General features: G+C 37.9%; 1 protein-coding gene across 1 annotated transcript in view; it reads right to left on the bottom strand.

Annotated features, from left to right (window-relative positions):
- LOC140242309 (uncharacterized) overlaps positions 1 to 22,313 on the bottom strand; it is an 81,166-nt gene that overhangs the window by 54,295 nt on the left and 4,558 nt on the right. The window contains exons 2-8 of the mRNA XM_072322051.1: positions 19,126 to 19,317; positions 8,174 to 8,305; positions 5,358 to 5,492; positions 4,551 to 4,655; positions 3,263 to 3,393; positions 1,498 to 1,687; positions 869 to 901 (exon numbers count right to left, since the gene is read on the bottom strand). Coding sequence (XP_072178152.1) covers positions 869 to 901; positions 1,498 to 1,687; positions 3,263 to 3,393; positions 4,551 to 4,655; positions 5,358 to 5,492; positions 8,174 to 8,305; positions 19,126 to 19,317 — 918 coding nt within the window. The remainder of the gene's footprint in view (positions 1 to 868; positions 902 to 1,497; positions 1,688 to 3,262; positions 3,394 to 4,550; positions 4,656 to 5,357; positions 5,493 to 8,173; positions 8,306 to 19,125; positions 19,318 to 22,313) is intronic.

A 22,313-nucleotide genomic window follows, 5' to 3' on the forward strand; every position in this document is an offset into this window, starting at 1 on the left:
TTATGGATAAGTGTTTTTTCTATGAAATCTAATAATGATCATCAAAACCGACGATCTACATCAATTCTTCTTGCATCTTGGAACCCCAGAAGTAGCAATTCCACAACTGGTGCTTTCAATTAGAACCTACATTTTGGCGAGTTGTGCGTCATTCAATGAAAGCTCGCTCATCTACTACATCAAGATTTAGCAATGCAGTTAACAAGATTGGCAGGACAGCAGGACTGATTGTATAACTACGATTAGATATAACTAATTAACTTATCTGTGTTTACATTTGCATTCACGTTAGGGATCGGAGTGAGAAACAACAACAATATGAAAAGTGAACTGTTATCTGCTGATTATAAGCTGATAGCAAGTGACCGGAACTTGAAACTTAGATACCACTCGAAAAAAAAAAAACTGTTCAACATCATTTTATACATGTGTTGTCCAATAATAGTGGTTGGCTTCCCCGGTTGTTTTCCGGGTTGGCTTACATTTCACTGAAGGTTTCATGAATTTCAGTCTGACCCCCCCCCCCCCCCCCCCGGGCATGATGGGGAGGAGGAGTGTTGGATAGTGGAGGGGAATGAATTCGGTCTTGTCTGTATATCGATGCTCTTGAGAACCAATGTGATGTACAGTATTGCACATAGTATTACATAACAACAATGAAGGGCAAATATTAAAACATAACGGAAGCAACCTTTCAACGAAAACGCGAACAATTTATGAACTAAAAACTTTTCAAACACAAGGGCACAAAATGGAGGTAGCAACCAGAGTACAGCAAGTGCAGGTCATTTTTTTTTAATATAATTCTGTGGCATGTTTCCTACGTGCGATTGTTTCTCAAAACAGAGAAAAAATTTCCATTACTTACCTGGATACTCCGTTGGTTCGTATGCATCGCATACTGATGGCATTTAGTGATGGGTAAAGTAATAGATAATGGATAAAGTTAGATCATGGCACATACCATTGTTAGTGAGGGGTAGGTTTTCATCCTTGCGTAGCATGCGTTATACGAGAACGAATTTAGTTCATGATTGTGATAATGACTCCATTCTTTGCAAGGTATGAAAAGTCAAATTATTATATGATTGCAGTCATAGCACAAACCAATTTAATAAACATCTGTACCTACTCATGTGAATTATGATTATCATAGAATCATATAAACTTGAATGATATATCAATTTCTCTCTCTGTATTTGTTTACCTAACCATCTGTGTATTACGGAAATAGGGAGATAGATAGGCAGACATATAGATACATAGGCCTGGATGTAGAAATATATCAATTATATATATATATATATATATATATATATATATATATATATATATATATATATATACGATGTTATACAATAATATTATGATTATATCATTACATACGTACATTGTACATGTACATTCATGTTCACTCGTCGGGACCAAGATAGCCGTGGTCCTTCAAATATACAAAAAATTAGAAAGTTGGACCGTAATAAGTTGACAATCACCTACTTGCATCAATCCTAGTGAAGAGGTCGAACTGCTCGTCTCTCTTGGGCTCTCTGTAGTTATCCAGAGTGTAGATGCTCACGTTAGTCCAGATGCAGACCGGTCGCTGATCGTTCTGTGCCGCCGACATGAAGGGCGGGATGTATTTCATGAATTCGTTGAAGATAAACGACCGACACTTGAACGATGTCTCCTGCGGAGCGAAAGGGTAATAAAACTTATTAAACGTTTTCATTTAGTCAACTTTTTCCTAATAGCACTCATAACACTAGAAGTTATCATAATGAGGATAAAAATGCTAAGGGTATTTTATAATCACTTCTATAAGTAGGAGTTAAGTAGGATTTATTGCAAACATCATTATCACCATCATCAAAACAATGATTAAGGTCTATGCTACCGTAATTAACCACTTCAGTGTTAACAATTTGCCTCAAGAGTAACCATTTCTACCATTATACCAGAACTGCCTGTACCCGTGTTAAGGGATATTAAAGTTAGACACACACACAAAAAGAAAAGTCCGGGCATATAGGCGAATGGTTTGATGTCGATCATGAAAATCCAGTTATGCGTCCAGTTTTATCTCAGGTATACCTCAGTAGTCTCAGATAGCATGTTGAAGAGTAGAAGAAAGTCAAGTTATTGGATAATGACGCTGATTAATAAGGTTTCAATGCTACCTGCAACTGACTGGGTAAAACCATAAAGCTAAAGACTGCAACAACAGGGAAACATTTGGATCTTTTGTATACTCAGGATTTTGCGCTAGCTGATTTAGGCGATGAGGAACAGTTGCACGTTCCATGAAACAAAAGACATTGTCTTATTATGATATGTACATTACATAAAAGTATGTTCCAATTACATTATTTCTGTATTTAGGCGATTGCAAAAATTGCCTTGAAACATGACCAAAACCTTATAAACAATAGTCCCTATCCATTAGGGTTGTACATTGTTATTCATTGGAAAAGAAAAATCATTACAAGAAATTAACCAAAGTTCAACGGTGAAATATGCAATTATGTCTTTTATAATATCCATTCGTGATCCAATGCATTAAAAGTGAATGAGTTTGGTGTACCGCGTAAACATGAAATCATTCAATAGCTTCATCGCGTTACCAATAAAGCTGATTATATCAATGCTACTTCTCCGTCTTGACACCAAATGATAGAAAGGAAAAAACTACATCTCCGTATTCTTGACACCAAATAATAGAAAGAATAACGCATTTCCTTTATGTCCATGCAAGTTCTTAAAAAACAAACAAACAAACACATCCATGACAGCAGCAGTCTCTCGTAATCTAGCAAGAGTCGCATGAAGGTCGAGGAGGAGGCATCGTCGTGTTGGGTAAGAACGCGGGTGGAAGTCGTCCGCGGGGGAATTGTTTCGGGGATAGTAGTCCTAAACCCATGGCCCGAATTCACGAAGATGGTACGAATGAAACATGGTTTAAACCATGGACAAAAACTATCGAGCGCCCTAAGTGTCGCATGGAATATTTCGTTAAGAAATTGGTCATTTCGTCGACAAAATGACCGTTTCGTTAACGAAATTATCATTTCGTGGACGAAATGTTAATTCAGTTACAAAATGTTGTCATTTCGTTACAAAATAATCATTTCATCGACGAAACGACTGATTTCGTAACGAAATATTCCATGCGACACTTGGAGCTCCATGGTTTTTGTCCATGGTTTAAACCATGGTTTCATTTGTACCACCTTCGTGAATTCGGGCCATAGGTTGCATGACTTACTTGTAGGCAGTTTAGGGCGCATTCCTCTACCGTGACAATGTCGCTACCCTTGTATTCGTTGTATGGCCACAGACGATAATTAATTGTTGTCCCCAGAAGACGAGAGAAGTTGGATAATGTATTGTCCTGGCCTGAGAACAGAATATTGGATGCGAACACAGCTTTAGAGATGAGTTATTGGAAGAACATTTTGATGCTGCAGACAGTAAGTGACATTCTAATCCCACAATCCTGCTCGGAAGACCTTAATACGTGATTAAAATGAAATGCAGTTGATAGGGGCCTAATTCGAGTCAGCATTCGAGTCAACATTACATAATTGTCCTTATTTGACACCTGCTTATATCCAAATCACGACATACATCTAAACAAAACTACAGTAATATTAGAATTGAAGGGAATATAACATAATAATAACAATTATGGCCAACAAGACAGTGTGTGTTATAATATGTAGGCCTAATAATACAGGCTCAATCGATATAGAATACACACAAGCACACACACACAAGCAAAAACACACATACAATTACACTGTGAATCACATACTCTCTGTTTTGTTTCATTTCTTTTGTCTTATTTCTGTCTTTCCTTTTGTGTCTGAGCACAATAGCAAATTGATGCAAAGTACAAAGCACAAAGCTAAAGAGACAAATCAATAAAGGAATCATCAATTCCATAACAACACTGTCCCTAATAGCACGACATAATAAGAAAATGACGGCATCGCACACTACGTTAAAAAAGGAGAAACAATACAGGGGTCTGCCATCATAAGCAGAACTTGAGTTAGATGGTAACTATGCTAATAAATTTGAAAGTTTTACAAACTTATTCTTTGTGTTCAGTCGCTTTCAAAGTACAAAAATATCGGAATACATGCTTCGACAGTTCCACTCGAATCAAATCAATTCGCTTGGTGAAATTCTAGAATAAAATGAATTCAATTTTGTACAAGCAATTTGAAAAAGAGGTTGCTTCACCAAACGAGACAATAAAATGATATTCTGCGAGTAGTGCTTCTAGATTTCGTTACTGGCAGGTCATTGAAAAGATATGGCAGATAGGCGGCTCCATTTCGACGTGACATTTTATTCCAGCAGTCGTTTTTATCAGTGTCGTTGAGTAGTACGGTGTGCCCGCCGAGTGATGCACTTGAATGAAAATATCATGTGCTCGAGTGCTGAGGTGATATTACACTTTGCCATTATCTGCATGGTCGACTTACGGTATCCCGCCACTAGAGGGCGTGATGGAAGCTGTTCAGAACGTGTAGACCAATACTCACATTGTGGGATTGGACAGAAGTCCCACGACACCGAACTATCGTCATAGAAGTAGCACCACGGACGTTCCTTGTTGTCGGGATTCCGACAGAAATTGTTCGTCAGTCCTTTTCCATGCGTGGACATGAAAAAAAGTAAAAGTATTCAAGCGATTATACAGAGAAAGGATGTGTTTGTTTTTTGTTCGTTTGTTGTTGTTGGTTTTGTTTTGTTTTTTTTTTTTTGGGGGGGGGGTGGGGGTCGGGGTGCACAAATGGGTGAAATATAGTTTCAGACGAACAATCCGTTCCAATAGGCATTTCTGTATCACGTTCTCATTATTAGATGCTCCGACCAGTTTACACTAAAATAATGCAATATCGAATTTACTACCTCTTGACTACCGAATTCACCTGTTCATTATTCGATCTGGCATTAAAACTAAAGTGATTGGCATTCGGTTACCAATTACATAAATGAATCATGAATGTTTCAAAATGATAAAAAACCATTCTCCTACATCCAACCATTTGAATTTAGAGCACGTATACTGAACACTTCTAAAATTGATGAACAGTCCTGCTGAAATCTGATCTACTTCTGGAGGAGAGGAAAAAAACATGTCCGCACGGAATCGGTATCTCATTTCTTTTTTTCTCACCTGTTCTTTTTGGAATGAGCTCAAAACGTAATCTAAGAATTCTAAATTTTAAAGAGCAACTATGATCGCACTGGAAAGGCACTTACTCGGAAATGACTGGCTCAACAGCCTTATTCACTTATTCGATTTCTAGGTGATTAGTAAAAGAAACAAATTTGTACCCGCTCACCTGCGTTAGGATGTGTGGAAAGATTGACCGGTTGTTCGCCCACATCCGACCAGTACAGGCAGCGGTGTCCCGTCTCTGTGAACATGGCCATGTCCCTGTATTCAGTCCCGTTCCCGAACATACAACCAGCGTGGGCTTCACAAGAACGGACAGACAGGTAAACACAACCCAGTATAGTTTTGTTTATATTCAGCGGTAAGATACAACTCAAGCCGTCTGTCATCCAACACAGGAATTCCGTAAAAGGGGGGGGGGGGCAAAAAAAAATATTTCTGGTGCTGCTTCCGGGTTTCATTTCATTTTTTTCCTTTTTATTTCTTTTGTTTCAAAAAAAAAAAATAGCGAGGGGGCGGGCGCCCGATGCGCCCCCCTCTGGATGCGCCACTGCAACCTCAGTATAACATCAACTAGAGTACACAGGTAAACAAAGGCATGCACCTTTCCAAACAGGCGCACGCACTTTCAAAATGTATGTCAAGACTTTTATTTTGATGAATAGCAACCTCCATGTGCAGAGAAATGATTCATTTCCTTCAATGCAAACGCCAAAACTGCAACTGAAATATGATTAAGATACCAGAAATCAGGGGGGGGGGTTTCTCAGCGACATAACGCTTTTGACCATCAGAGCTGTTAGAAAACGCGTATACCCTACACATTCTATTCTGAAACTAATTCGTTGAAAAAGAAATTTACTGTAGAAACTGAATTGAAATCCTATAGTCGGAGTTTAGAGATATCAATACACAGCTGCACATAATAAAACATTGCGATTCATCTTCTTTTTTTTTTCTTTTTTTTTTGTCTCGAAAGGACGGTGAAGGGCCCTTTGTCATCATAAACAACTGACCCAAATGCTAGTTTTGAAACTGTCTTGTCTTCAACAATATTGACAAGAAATGAACAAAATGGGCTTTATTGTTCTCTTCTGTCACATCAATAGTTCCTTGAGAAACTTCAAGCCACCCGAGTATCGCAACTTCATATCATTATGCTCATTATCTGATACTTAAGGTTAGAAAGGCCATTGATAGTATTTTCTCTTTCTGTTCAGACCGTACTTCAAAGAGCCTGATATAAGAAAATATCCCAATGGCGTTGACCTTACTACAAGGATTGACAAAGAATCTATTAACTACAAGATAAGTCTATTTAGGCCAACTTTATTACCTATTAGCCCTGCCCACCACCGAACAGAATGAATCAAGATCAAAGATTGAAATATAGGGTCATGGGAGATCACGATCTCCTTTCCAAAATTCGTTGCTAGAAGCGCTGAGGACATTTCTGGACGCCCATGCTTGCCAAAATTGGGTGCCTCGTTTCGGTGTCACGTGACTTACATGGGTTTTAAGTAACCCTTCAAGTCAATACCATTTTGCCTTCTATTCCCGTACAAATCGAGAGAGCATTTAGGCCGTTATTCACCACGTTTAGAGCTGCGGTTGTATATTCATCTGATTATTTTACGTCTTGAAAACCAATAGCACGTCAAAGAAACTAGGTAAACAGAATCCTTAGCCCCTCGAAAAAAAGAGTGATGTCTCAGCGACAGGGCCGCCAATCATGCCATCAAACACGTTGATTTATTCTACTTTACCTTATTCTTTTTTTCCAGTTCCATGTAAAAAATAACAATTTAATTCTATTTTAAATGTATATTACGTATGAATGATTCGTCATCGGAAAAAAAATGTGACAAAGTTATCGAATATCAATCAATTCCCTTGATGTGATATATGATTTTTTCCTTGCACGCTAAGCGTTCCACTAACATAAGATAATGTCATAAGATATGTCATATATATTATGTCCCACTTTATTTCCAGTCTACATAAATGAGAGATGAGAAAGCTGGCTATACCAAACGAAAAAAAAGATGAACATAGATCGGCATTTAAGACTTGATGCACACTATGTAGTGCAACAAATTGGGCATTTTAACACAAGAGCTCAACGAAAAATACAATGCAGCATAGAAACGTATGAGTTTATTGAAACCTACAAGCTTTAAACATCTACATTGCTGGAAAATAGAACAAAATGGGTATGTGATGACCATACAGCGGTCTGAGCTACTAAGTGTCTTGGTGGAGGATATCATTTACACTCGTAATTATTTAGGTTATTTTTCTATTCTAAGAATGTAAGTATGTAGATACGTGTGAAGATTGTGAAAGATTTGTGGGAGAAATGGTACATGTATGGGTATGTGTGGAGGAACACATGGCAGTCAGTGTAGGAATTTTCTTTGGGCAGACTACTATTAAAGGCTTCCCAAAGATTTATTACGTCATTATCACTCCTATTTTTAATGTCAAAGATAAAAGCTGTATAAATTTATCACAATCAATTTGTTTGAATTGCAAATACAGATTTTTAAAGTTAAAATATTTTACATGTCACGTGCTTAATTCAGAGTGATCGTTCCTCACTGGGAATTATACAGTTTAACCTATACAGCTAGAGCTATTATGTTTGCTCAGATGCATTCCGTATGTTTCCGTTCGTTTCTTCGATGCATTACATGCAGAGTGTATCCATTGATATAATTAATTTGTTTGTTGTTGCTGTTTGTTTGTTTGTTTGTTTTTTGTTTTTTTGTTTTTTTAAGTAAACCTACTTTTCATAGTGTGTGACTTGATTGCAGGAATTTCGTTCAAGGAGCCGACCAACCTTGAACTTGCATTATCCCAATCAATACAGTTTTGAATGTAGCGACAAGGTTACTACCCGGAATTGAATAATGGAGGCGTATTAGTACTCCTCTACAGTGACAGTGCTTTTTTTTTTCTTCTTCTTCTTCTTCTTCTTACCATCACACGGAGGGATGCTACAGCTGATGAAGTAGGTAGTATTGTGTTCCACCTGGTTAATAACGCACTGGGGTGTAGTCGAGTCTGGTCCGATGAACCGGCAAAAATTCTCCTCAAGGTCCAGCTCGGCAACTAAGCGAGAGACAGAAAGATATACATATATATATATATATATATATATATATATATATATATATATATATATATATATATATATATATATATATGTAAAAACCCGTATATATTGGCGAAGAAAGAGCATGATTTGGTGACTTGTTTCTAAATCATGCGCTTTCCTCGCCAGGATAAAGCGTTTTTAGATCTATTGCCATTTTAGGTTTTTATCATATATATATATATATATATATATATAGGCGTAAGACAGTATAATATTCAACTGACCAGACGTAGCTTCTTCTTTCTCAAAAAAAAAACAGAGAAAAGTATACAAAATATCATATACAATTATATATTATATATTGTATAAGCAGAGCATTTGTTATAATTGCAAAAACCTAAAGTGTGGGTGGATGTGCATGTGGTTTGTTTCTTTTTTTTTTTTTCATTCGATGAAGCAAAGTAGAGTTAAACACGGGCTGGACAGCATGGCGCAAAGTTCACCTACATACGTCTTAGCGTATTTTTCACTTTTTTTTTTTTTTTTTTTTTTTTTTGCTTGTCAACAATGTTTCAAGGACAGTTCAGACTAGCAAAGGTCTTAAGGTTGTCACGGGCTCGTCCAGATGGATAAAACTGTCATGCTTCGGGGAAGTCCCAACATGCAATGTTTGATCGATCTAAAGACTTAAATAGCACTTATGTCCTCTCTCCGGACTCATCTGTGACTCCTGAGATTTATAGAAAGAGGGGGAGTGTCATGGCAGAAGTGTGAAAAGACAGAGGATTGTAAGAAGGACGCCCAGTCTGGCGTCGAGATGGCCTTAGGGTACGGCAGCTTGGTCTTTTGTCTCCTTTTCCCCTTTCTGCCCTCCATCCTGATTGTTATGAATTTCCTGACCTCGATTTCATTTCACATCCACTTTCCATCTTTATTGCTTTATCGTGAATTTTCATGGGGGAAATTTAACTGAAAATTATGCACGCCCTATATCGTACTGAGTGTTTACGCTGGGATGTTGAATTAAACATGTTTAATAGTTGAACAGTTTCAGACCACCCATCCTTTTCTCTCTTTACAAATACACACACACACACACACACACACACACACACTCACTTTTTCATTACAAAGCACTCCTACCCTCATTCAATCCCTTTCCGTCTCATGGTTATTTCATGGAGTTTACCCAGCCCGTTTCCACCATTCCTTACTGTCCAGTCGGATGTTATGCAGAGTTCTAATTGGTGTGGACGCAGGCTGCCCACTGAGCTCCGTAAGTCCGCACAGTGTTCTGTCACTGTTGACACCTGTTTGACCTGAAGACAAGTACCTCGCAACCTGCGTATTATAATGCTGCTATACATAATTATTATATAGTCGCCCGTAACACTACTGTACAATACGTTGATATCCTAGTCATGCCTTGCTTCTCTGTGATACGAATTGCTCCTTTAAAAACTTCTGCACATTATGCACCTACTCCAGCAGTATTAGTACGGATTAGCTATTTGGTGTGAACCTTTGACATAAGAAACATGTAGTGAAACCCCTTCTAATGATACGTGATACAGGAAAGCTTAAATTTTTGAGCAGCACTCTAACGTACGAGTAGTTACAGAGAAATACCAGGCCGAGAATTTCCGTAATCTGTAACCTTTGAAGTTAATTAAAGATTCAAAGACAGATTGAAAGGAATTGTACAGGATGTCTACTTGATTTTCACAGTGAGCCTGGCTATCTTGTGTGTGTGTGTGTGGGGGGGGGGGGCTTCAGTGGGTCTCTCTCAGCCACTTACGTCAGTGCAAACTTACAAGAAAGAATTGAACTTTTCACGTCATTGTCGGTGCTTTTCTGGTCGACTTTGCTACAGGAGACAAGTGTACCGTTGTGGTGTAAAAAAATGAGATTTCTATCTTGAGAAATTTGCGAACTGACAGACAAATTCCCCCTTCTAAATCCTTCATGACAAAATTCAAAGATATTACAGTGAGTTGAATCGATGTGTTCTGCAGTGTGCATACAGCTCTAACGGAAGACAAAGTGACACTTTAAAGTCCCCCTTATGATGTTGGATGTTGATGACATTTCTACTATTCTAACACACTGAAACTAAGATTTTAAGAAAATCACAATGGACTTTGCAATATAACATACACTTAACGATATATTTATGTCATATCGGACGCCCATACTTAACAATGCTCACAATGTTAGGACACGCACAAACCTAAATCTAAATCTAACTTAAATGTATTGTCTATTTTTTTTTTTTTATAAACTAATGCGCATTGGAACAGGATAATTGATCATATCAAAAAAGTTGGTTCGGGGGATTTTATAATTCTATTTTTCTTCTTCCCACGACGATGTACTTTTTTTTTTCGAAAGTTTTGTACGTGACATGGGAAATTTCGTTTTCCACACGTATTTGCATTTTGCTCTGTCATACTAAGAATACAATGATAATGTTTCGCACGCAACGGAAATTTGAGTCAACAAAAACTCCCAACGTAATCGTTGCCTCTCCTTTATATCTATATTGCTGAATGCACAATTAACAAAAGGTGCTTTCTTCTGTGAAATGAGAACGAGATTCTGTCCAATGGCTTGGGTGTTGTGGCTGTTGGGAGATGGAATGTGCGTGTAAGAGATCGTCTTGAGTGGGGGCGCTGTGGCACAGTGGATAAGCCTCCCGAATCCCAATCGGAGGACCCGAGTTCGATTCCCGCCTTGTGCTTACGTCCTGATGAACAAGATGTTTTACCCACTATGTCCCTCTCGACCCAGGTGTATAAATGGGTACCTGGCAACGCTATAGGGTAATAATAATGGCAGGGCTCTCCGGTAGAGCAGTGGCTACACTGAAGAGGCTACCCTGGGTAAATAAGACCTTATTATTATCATTATTAACTTTAATGTCGATAATATGGTACTGTGAATACTTCCCTTGACAAACATATTAATGCCCTACTCTGATGTTTGAGATATTATGAGCTATAACACAGAGAAAAAGGCACAAACCCAGTAACTCGTGTCTACATCCATGTGCATCAGTGTGTGGAAATTAACGCTCTTATGCAACCCACGCTATCATTTCGGCACTTCCTTTAGATTGAGAAAAACGGGGTTAGCCCACTAGACCGACACCCACGAGTCATACAGCCCACGAGTTCGACATTGAAAACAGGTCCATGAGTAATACAGCTCACGAATCACACATCCCATGAATTCGACACCAGGCAAATAAAACCCATGATTTCGTAAACAGCCCACGAGGTCGACAGATACAACACGGGGCTGAATGTATCAGACTCGTGGGCCTTGTTTGCTTAGGGTTGAACTCATGGGCTGTATGACTCGTGGGCTGTATGACTCGTGGGTGTCGGTCTCGTGACGCGCACCAGAGAAAAACTGGTGCCATCACTATACTATCACATTAGCACGTTATTACAAGTACAAAATTTCACATTTTCCCCGTGACTACTAACAACAATTAATTCTAGCATACAAATGAATTAGCTTTGTTCATGAAATGAAGGAATTATGATCTTGACTGCATTTCTCTGTGCACAGACATCCGAAGGATTGACGAAAATAAAATTTAAAAGTGTTGCAGGAGCTGCATATGAATGAAACCATAAAAGTGAAAATTATTTGTGTGACAAAAGAATGTATGACGTTTGTCGGGTAGATTTTTAAATCAAGTAATTGGAATAGAGTTACGAGCTCCCTGCGCTTCAAAGGAGAGACAAACCAAGTATGTTAAACTGAGAGAGGATGACATGAAGAAAGGAGAGATCGCAAGAACATTGCGATATTTGCGTCTTGTTACACGTCCTCCACATTTTGGTCCAAATTGATTCGTCAAAGATCAATGGGTCGGAACACGCGTCAGCCAAAGACGTGGTCATTACGCTCAGACACAGGACCGACGTCTTTTGTCTGGAAAGAAAGTCATTTGGTGTCTTCTTATTGTCCGTCCGCTAAGGATTATCTTTGTCATTTGTACAGCAAACTGTCTTCAATCATTCATGCAGTCGGCAGTAGTTCTGGGTTCCGGAGTGTGTGGTTAACACGTTAATGAAATAATGGACATTTTATATTTGAGCATTAGCTGTTCAATCTAACAGCACCGAGAACTAAGGGAGACAACGTGAGGCCTTTTAGGGCCAAATTGTATCCTTCTTTAGGCCTTAGCGTAGAACATGATTCGAGTGGGAGCACGCCATATGTTTCTTATTAGGAGCTTTTTTATAATGACAGAAAAGGAGAAAAGAAAATAGAAGGAATCAAACTTCATCTCCTGCGCCTGTTGTTAATCCTTTGTTTGTTTGTTTTTTATCGCTTTTTTTTTGAAAGCCCGATCCGCTTCAGATTCGATTCTTAGATTGAATCTATTGTTGTTACTTTCTCTGTACTTTTTCCCAACCTTCGTTTTCAGCGGAAATAAAAGTACTTTTACCATTTCCGTAACCTGATTTTCAGATGGAGAGATACTGGAAACAAGGCTCAAGACCTTTGGTGCTATCTTGAGCTTTAAAGTGGTAATCATGGTGTTCTCTTGACTTAGCGACCAGAACTGAGCATTCTTCATTCAGTGGATTGACAGCGATGACAACAAATTGAAACCATCCGAAGATACTATCGTTCGTCTAACGGATTTAATATGGTTGGTTGTAACTTTTGTTTGGACGCTCAGAGTGCCTGGAGGGAAATGGTTGTTGATTAACCTTTTCTGTACCCATGAATCCTATGTACACAAATTTCACACAAAAACCTACGGACAAGAAATCGATAAGGCATGTTGAGAGTTAAAGCAACAATTTGCCTCAGCGGGAGTGCCGGATAAACATTCGACGCCACTTTGTAATATTCATGTCACTGGTTCATCACATTCGGTGAGCGTTGCAAGAAGTACCCTCATTATAACCTCGACTTTATTAGGCACCTGCACTATCACGCACTATGATATATGTCGAGGTAAAATAATATATCACGCAAAATATTATATTTCAAGTTAATGGTGAAACGTTAAGAGATATAAAAGATGTTATGGTTACAGAAATTCTCTCAGGAAAGATGACTTAACTTTAATTCGAGTAATAAGGCAGATCTTTTTCATTTCATCACTTTAGATAACCACAGTGCACTCCCGTTAACGAACACGGTTATAACGGCATTCCGGTTACAACGAAGTAAAAATTCAGACTGCAACATTATCAGCTCTATGTTTCTTATTGTTGATTTGTTCAATTATAACGAAATTTCGATATAACGAACGAAAACTGCAGGTCCCGAGGACTTCGATATAACGGGAGTCCACTGCATATACTTTATGACTGTGATGTTTATATCTACACAGTCTCCGCCGACTTTCTGAGATTCAGTTCATTGCAGTCACCGTAGCGTGAATACTGCCTCATTTCAGATGCATGAAAAGAAAATGTGAATATAATAGTATGTATATGTATGTATGTATGTATATATATGTGTGTGTGCGTGAGTGTGTGTGCGTGTAATGTGTGTGTGTGCTTTTACTCTTTCCCTAATGAGAAGCTTCATAATTTGTACATTCAGCGTGGAGTCTCTAGATATAGCCACTGCTATCTGATCTCCATCAGCAGTTATACGTCATTATCTTGTTCTCCTAACACCAGTGGTCATTGGGAAAGCTGTCGATCCTATTTTCACTGATCGTGTTGATAGCATGCAATGTGATCTACTGGCCTGCCTGTAAGTTGTCGGAAACTCCAAGTATCAAGTTAATAGAAGCCCTGGGCCCCGTTGCAAGAAAGTTGCAATCAATTGCAAATAATTGCTAATTTTGAAATAACCATTCTGATTGGCTCAGGGTCTGCCCTATTAAGAAGACATGCATGCAACAATGATTTTGATTGGCCAGTGACAATCAGTTGCAAGTTGCGTTTAAACGCAAAATTTCTAGCAACGGGGCCCAGAGCTCATTGGATGGACTTAGACGCCATGACGTCATAACAACAGCGTTGCACGTGTCTCCTTCTCATTCACCGACGCAATACAGTCCGACCTCGATTATCCGGCCCTCTCTTTAAAGGAGAAAATCCAGTTCAAATATAAGTTAGTCTTACAAAAAATAAGAATCAAATCTTATGAGTTCAACGGTGAAAATTTGACTGAAATCGGGTGAAAAATAAGGAAGTTCTGACATTTTGAAGTTTTGCTAATTTTTGCAAAACAGTTCTTGTACAGTGGATATGAATATGCAAATGAATGAGCTAACCATGTCATAACCTCACAGTTTTGTGTACACAAAAAAAATGACGAAAACTCAATGTTTCTGTCATTGAAATCTGAAATATGATGTTATTCCTGGTTTAACAACTTCAGAATAGTGATCAGTTAGATATACAATGTACGAGGATTTGAGCCCCGGGCATAATTGCGTTTGAATGAAAAACTGGAAATTTCAGAATTTTCTGTACAAACTATATGGCAAGTTGTGAGGGGATGACATGCTCACTTTGCCATTTGCATATTCATATTGACCGCTCAAGAACTGTTTCCCCCCGAAATAGTGAAACTTTAAAATGTCATGACTTCCTTATTTTTCAGCCGATTTTGATCAAAATTACACCGTAGAACTCGTAATATTTTACTCTTTCTTACCAGATTAAAAAATATTTGGGCTAGATTTCCCCTTTAATATCTGTCATTTTCTACGTAATAGCCTGACGCATCCAAGCATTCAAGACAAAAAAAAAAAAAAAAGTGATTCAAACACGGTTGAAGTTCCTATAAAACTCACACAATTTATGACATTCCATACAGAAACATGTTATACATTTTACAGTAAAATGTTTCAATTTCATGACTGATTTCAAGTAGTCTGGCGTAAATGACACTTTTGTTGCGGTGTACGCTACCGTAGCTACCACTGGGTCGGCAACGTACTTGTACTCATACTTAAACATTGTTTCTCCCATATCCGGTCAACTCACTAAATGTCTTATCCGGACTGGTGCCTATCACAGGCGATCCGTTCCAGCCAGTAGATAAGTTCCGCCAGAACGAATCGGCGGAATTTGGCCAGTATATCAGATCCACCGGATCCAATCGGCGGGATTTTTGCCTCACCGCCGATACGATCCCCCACCGCCGATTCTATCCTGGTCTCTACCGTACAATGTATACAAAGTGGTGATGGGGAAACACCCTTCAGTAAAATGTACTCTTCCAGTCTCCCTCCAAAACCAATGAACTTCTCCGAATCTCTCTAACCAGCCAATCGAACAAAGTTGCCAATTTGAGACCCGGACTGTACAAAGCGATTCTTTTTTTTCTCTCTCTCTCCCTATCTCATGGTGGCCATGATACAGTACATGCACGCACCGGGTACCGATATGACGTTGGTCATGCCAACCTCACTGATTTGAATCGTCTTGAACAGATCGAATGAGTTACTGTAGTCGGGATGTTCGGCATGCTTCATGTTAACTACTATACTACAAGGAGCTTCATATTAAATACACGTATGAGCTCAAATAGTCCACCTTCATTTTAATGTCTATTTACAGCGCTCAGAATCTAATCATTTAGTACGATATAACGACCAATATAATCGCCATCACTATACATGCATTTTTTAATCAGTTGTAACAACTTCAAATGACGGGGTGAATTTTGTTTTTGTGTGTTCAGTTGTATTTGTTCTATTTTGTGTCCTTGTGTATGTGCATATGTGTGTGTGTGTCTCTGTGTTGGGGGCGGTCTATCTCTTCTGGGGTATTAATGTCTTACACAGAGATAACTTCAAACAGGCATGGTATTCTAAAGGGATAATATTTGAAGTTGAGATGGGCGATTGAAAATGTAACGTTTTGCTAGATAATTAGAAAGCACATATTAGGACAAGAGTGTTACTTTTAACCTGGACATTTCCGGTAACAAGCTGATCAGTGGAAGAGGGCAACCCTATACCACCGCACCCTTCTATGAATATATCTTTTTGTTCCCTTCTGATGGAAACAAAAAATCTAATATTTCACCAATAGGGTGCATCAGATGTCTGAATATCAAGTCTTAAAATGCAAAATATCCCTCATGTGGGGGAGGGTGATCCCCCTTCCAAACCCTCCTGTTGCCCATTTCTCTGAATACTACTTCATATTTTTCTTGCTCTTTGATGGAAACAATTCAATATTTTACCAAACGTGTGCACTACCATGTTTCATCTTCAAGTCTATAAAAAAAAAGAAAGAAAATCCCTCTCGGGGAAGAGAAGTATCCCTCCTCCATGTACCAATAACTACGAGTGTCATATCCTCTGATTTCTATCTATTATTTATCTAATCTACATGAAATGAATGAAATAATTTCATCACTATGTTTTAAGGTGGAGCAATAGAATGCAACACAGAAATTTACTGTCATGTGATAAATTGCACATTATTTTGTGACACAGTTAATAGACATTTATTTTGAATATGTATGTGATACAGATACCCAAAAGATTTGTTTTTACTTCCTAAGTAATAATTGACAATTTCAAATGTAACTCATCTCATGGTAGACATCAAATGCGTAGGCAAAAAAAAAAAAAGAAAAGAAAGAGGGTAGCACTAAATTTTCATCTCATGTGCTTAGACCATAATAAATTATGGTAAAAATATCGCCTTCTAGTAGGCTGTCTGTTTAACAACAAAACAAGTGGTGAAATGTTTCTCTGGTAACAAGGTCACACTCCTTCATTTCAACATTCAAATCTCATAATTTGTATACTTTACACATAAGAACTATTTTTATCTAAAAAAAAAGTTTTGAATATTTTTCGGATGAAAAATCACATGTTAATCATATACTGATATGTATTTACATAATCGCGAGATAAAATTGTTATTGCCGGCAATTTTACTCACCATTTTGCATGCTAGGAAAAGTTCGAGCGGTTGTATCAGTACTTGCGTGCTTAAACATCTCTTAATATGTATTTTATTATGTTCTGCATGCTTCAAAACATATATTTAGACAATCAAATTTGGTATCTGGGTTATCTGGTTGAAAGGTTATAAGAATTTCAGAAAATGGCGGTCATTTTGGACGCCATCTTGGATTACGGTATTTGTGTGAGTCAACATCTCTTAATTATGTATTTCACTGAGTCCTGCATGCTTCAAAACATGATATATTTAGACACTTAAATTTTGTATTGGGTTTCCTTGTTGAAAGGTAATAAAGATATACAAGAAATGGTTGTCCTTTTGAGCCGTCTTGGATTACGGAACATGTGTGAGTCAACATCTCTAATTGTGAATTTTATTGATTTCTTCATGTTTCAAAACATGATATATTTAGACACTTAAATTTTGTATTGGGTTGCCTGGTTGAAAGATAATAAAGGTATTCAGGAAATGGCGGCCATTTTGGACGCATCTTTGATTACGGTACATGTGTGCGTAAACATCTTTTAATCATTATGTATTTTATTGAGTTCTTCGTGCTTCAAAACATATATTTAGACATTTAAATTTTGTATTTGGGTTCCCTGGTTGAAAATTTTGAAGAATTTCAGGAAATGGCCGTCATTTTGGACCCCATATTGAATTGCGGAAAACGTTCAAGGAGGATTTATGAGGACTTTAAGTATGTTATTCTACACATATTTCTTGACCTATCTTGAAAAAAAAAAAAAATCAGTCTGTAACCAGAAATGTCCTAATGACCTCATGCCCTTGGACTATATGAAATATTAGAGAGCATAAGATTCTAAGAGAAATTCCAAGTGCATTATACAAAATCGTTTTGGACTGAAACAAAAATACATGTGGAGTGGGCAGATAAGATGGGTCCATCCTTTAGTTAGGGCCTCTTTGTTTGTGCATATATATATCAGCAATTCGAAGCAAATTTGTATTAAATGAACTCTGAATTCCTAAGAGAATCTTTTATATTGTAGGTTGCTTATTATTTGTTTGTTGATTTTTCTTTTTTAGTTGGAAACCTGAACCCCCATCTCAGTCAATAATGTACGATCCATTTAATCTTGAATGCCTTCCCTTTTAATGATAGTGACTGCGGCGCCAAAACAGATCTTCTGTTTAAAAAAAGTAGGGTGCATGCAAAATCACGTAAATTTTTGACTGTCTGTGCAACAGCTCCAGATGATCGACTCGTACGTATGTGTGCATACCTAAGCCACTGTCTTGTTCGAGCGCAATTTAAGTACGAGGCTAATATAATGATATAATGCAGTTAAAGGGACATTATCAGAACGCAAACATATTTTTGTCATTACTATTATTTAAGAAATGAAGAAATAGCTTGCTTACATTTTTTTTTTTTGGGGGGGGGGGTGGTATCGGCATCCACAATAAGCAGATATCATTTTGTTTTTAATAAGGCTTACTCGCACAACCCGGATAGGATCGGCGGTTGCGGAACGTTTCTGCGTACTGCCTATCGTACGGTATATTCGTTCCGGCGGAACCAGTCGACTGAATTCGGCCAGTATATCGGTTCCCCCCGGATCCCGGAACGGATCGCCTGTGACATCGGTCCCGACATGACCGGATAACAGAGGTTGGACTGTAATACGTACTTCTCGAGTTCATCAATTCAAGTACATGCACAAACATTATTGTATTGTGTACGACAACGCTTCATAGGTTCGTTTATCTTGCTGTTGTTGATGTTGTTTTTCCTTTTTCCATTTTGTATAAAGTATGCATTTAAAGTGCCATTCTACACTTTATTCAAGTTGGTTGTTATGTAGTTGGATAGCAATATCAAACGAACAAAATAAAAGGGGTTTAATCAAAATCGAACCTAATCGAAGGAATAAGAAAACTTGACTCACCTTCGTCGGCTGAGAGTGCGAAGGTCCCGTAGAAGAGTTCGTCCGGGACATCGCTCCAATTCATGCAGGAGTAGCAGGGGCCGTAGTCCGGTATGCAGGCCACTGAGCCGTTACCCTTATAAGACCGCATCTCGTCAGCCACGTTGTAACAGTCCCATTTACCTGCATACGTGTCGGGCAGAGCATTATGTACTAACGGTGGAACAGGTTCAGGATTAATCATAGATTATTGGATTCAGCTATAGGTTTATGTCATTATAGATATAAAATGTATACATGATATGAGAAGCTATTCAGGAAGCAAACTTATGTTGTCACCTCCTCATTGGTTGACAAAGGTCACGTGGGTTGTCAATTAGTAATTCTGTGTACCTGCCTCGTCTTTCAATCTTCACTTATGTTCTCTGAATAATCACTTCGCTTAAGCAATATTGTAGCCATTGTTGAAATACGTAATTTCAGCACAGCGTACATTTCTCATCAAGTTCAAAGTCACCTCGTATGTTAACAAGCTTTTTTTTTTTACGGCATTAAAAAATTTTATTCAGGAAAAAACACTATGCCAGTGCATAGTATTACAGCATGATGACAACTTTTTAAGTAATAAACCTTCCCCCATCACACCATACTGTAATGGTAGCTTTGTTATGTATTCAAAGGAATAGTGTTCACAGATGAGTCTGATGCGTATGTATGTATCAGAGAGTAAATGCAAATAATCATTTGTTTCTATAGAACAACGATAAGTGAGAGAAAAAAAAAACATAAGACCATAACTATGAAACTTGAATTTGAAAGGTTGTTAGGCAATGATAATTAAAACAGTGAAATATTGTTTAGACACATAAGCTTTACCTTGTCTAAAGGCTTGTGGAGAATTTATGATAAATCTTGTTGAAGTCATGTCACTAAACAAAAAATCGAAAATCGATTTCTCAGAAACATATCCAGTGAGATGACTTTCTCAATTAAATACATGCTAACACCAGACAGGTGTATTCTAAGCGATGAGTAATCACCGATCATTAACAATATTGTCTTCCGCTGTCTTCTCGATTACGAACCTCGCATTATGATACACATATTGGATGTTCCTGTCTGTATGAAGGAAATGGACTGTGTCTTTAAAATAAGCTTTGATATTTCCGAAAGATCTCGATTGTTGCTGTTCGTATTGTACGGCTTAAATTACGCATAGATGGATTTGTCTGAAAGCCAATTTTGTAAGTCGCTAGGTTGCCTCATACGACGCTTTGATTTTATTGAAAAGAGAAATGGATGTGCTGTAAGCCACAATATACTTCTTTATAAGGATTGAAGCAAGGGTGAAAGCTTTAAAGACAAGTGAGTATGAATCACTTTATACGAAAATGTACAGCTGTGTAATCTGCGGGATTTTCAGCTAAATGCATTATAAACATATACTGTATATGGATATAATTATGTATATTATATTTCAGGTGTTTGTTTGGATTTACTGCATCGCCAGAGCAAGTCTTTGTCGTGCTAAAGACTGCTATATTTCATTTCGTATCTTCCATTTCTCTTGAGGAGGAACTATAAGAAGACTTGGATTGATACAGTGAGGAGCCATTCGGCTTGTAGAGAGAACAATTTGGTGGAAGAGAAAATGTATCAGAATGAGCAGTCTCTGGATTGTCCCGAATGTTCGAACAGTTCTGTGTATAGCCCTTCAGACAATTACTTCTACCAGCCCTTCGTTCTGGGATAAGTCAGATTCCATTCGATTGTAATGAAGTTCTTTGAGTTCCTTTCAGCCAATTCAAGCCAATTTCTTAAAGTTCCACATTAAATTCTTTCACTTGAATTTATTGTGTATCTTTGTGTTCTAGAAATGATGCCCCCCCCCCCCGTAACTATAATTGTTTGACTAAATTGTTACTTTATCTAGTATTGGTGCCTTTACTTTAATTACGTACATTAGGTATTTCGTGCATTATACGTACATTTTATTACATTTTCTATATCTTGTGTTTCGTCATTTTTTGTAATTAACACATTGTATTAAACGCTATACTATTACTATGGGGCCTAAGTCCAACAAGCTTCTGCTTTTAGAAAGCATACACGTTATTCATATTTCCTTGGTCTTTGTTTGATTGTACCTCACACTGACTGTCTTGTAAAACTTATTTCTAGAAATCAAATGGAATGTAAAATCTGTACCAAAATATGGAACATGGAGCAATGAAATTAAAAAAAAAAGTGTATGATGAATAACGCAGTTATTTAAATGGACCTAAACTTGAAAATCAGGGAGAAGATACAGCAGTATTCGTGACGAAAGATGTGCGCTGAAACATCACTGTGGGCATTACTGAGCATGTGATTAGTGAGGTCGGCCTGCTCAAACCACTGTCGGAACTTGTTTTCCCTTTATAAAAGCTTTTTATTCATAGTTTGCCCGCATGTAATATCTGCGATAGAAAACATCGGAAATCTGATATGACAGTGCGCTCTGACAAGAATGCGGAACCAAACGACTCCAAAATCAATATCATTATTTAATCTGACATACCCAGTGTTGCGTCGTGAAACCAGAAACCTGCCGCTCGCGCAATTACGTCCGCTTTAACCCCCACCACTCCCTCGTCGAAGTGGGTTAATAGAGGTGCTTTTCGTCACCCCATACTCATCAAATTAACGGACGTACCCCCGAGTGGTGGGGATTCTCTTCATATCTGCGTGCGTGTTTGTTAGTTCGAGGTTGAACCAGAAATATTGCATGCATATATCTGAGTGGACATTAGTACGAAACTTATTATTAGAAAACCACTTCTCTGAGTATCATGTTTTAGAGATGTAGAGAGCTTTGAACGTGATTGACATTCAAGTAAACCACTGAAGATATCTTCCGAAGCTTGTCTGACTGTAATATAGTTATGATGCATATGTATAGTGTCTTCTGAATCAAGAATCTCCGCGTCACGAGCGTCCTGAATTCCACTAAATTTCTTTTGCTTTGACACTCGATATCATTCTTACACACTTGTCTAAGTTTTTATAATTTTTTTTTATTCATTGTTACTAGTTAAACTTTTTTAGCTGAAGCCTTGTCCTACTTTCGTGTTTGTTTTTTTTTTTGTTTCTCTGAATAATAAACTTTTCTTGTCAGCATAAAATCATTGATTTCATCTCTTCTGTCGGTGAATTTTGTGATTGTATCG

This window comes from Diadema setosum, chromosome 19 (genome assembly GCF_964275005.1).
Source record: "Diadema setosum chromosome 19, eeDiaSeto1, whole genome shotgun sequence".
In the NCBI taxonomy this organism is placed as follows: Eukaryota; Metazoa; Echinodermata; class Echinoidea; order Diadematoida; family Diadematidae; genus Diadema; species Diadema setosum.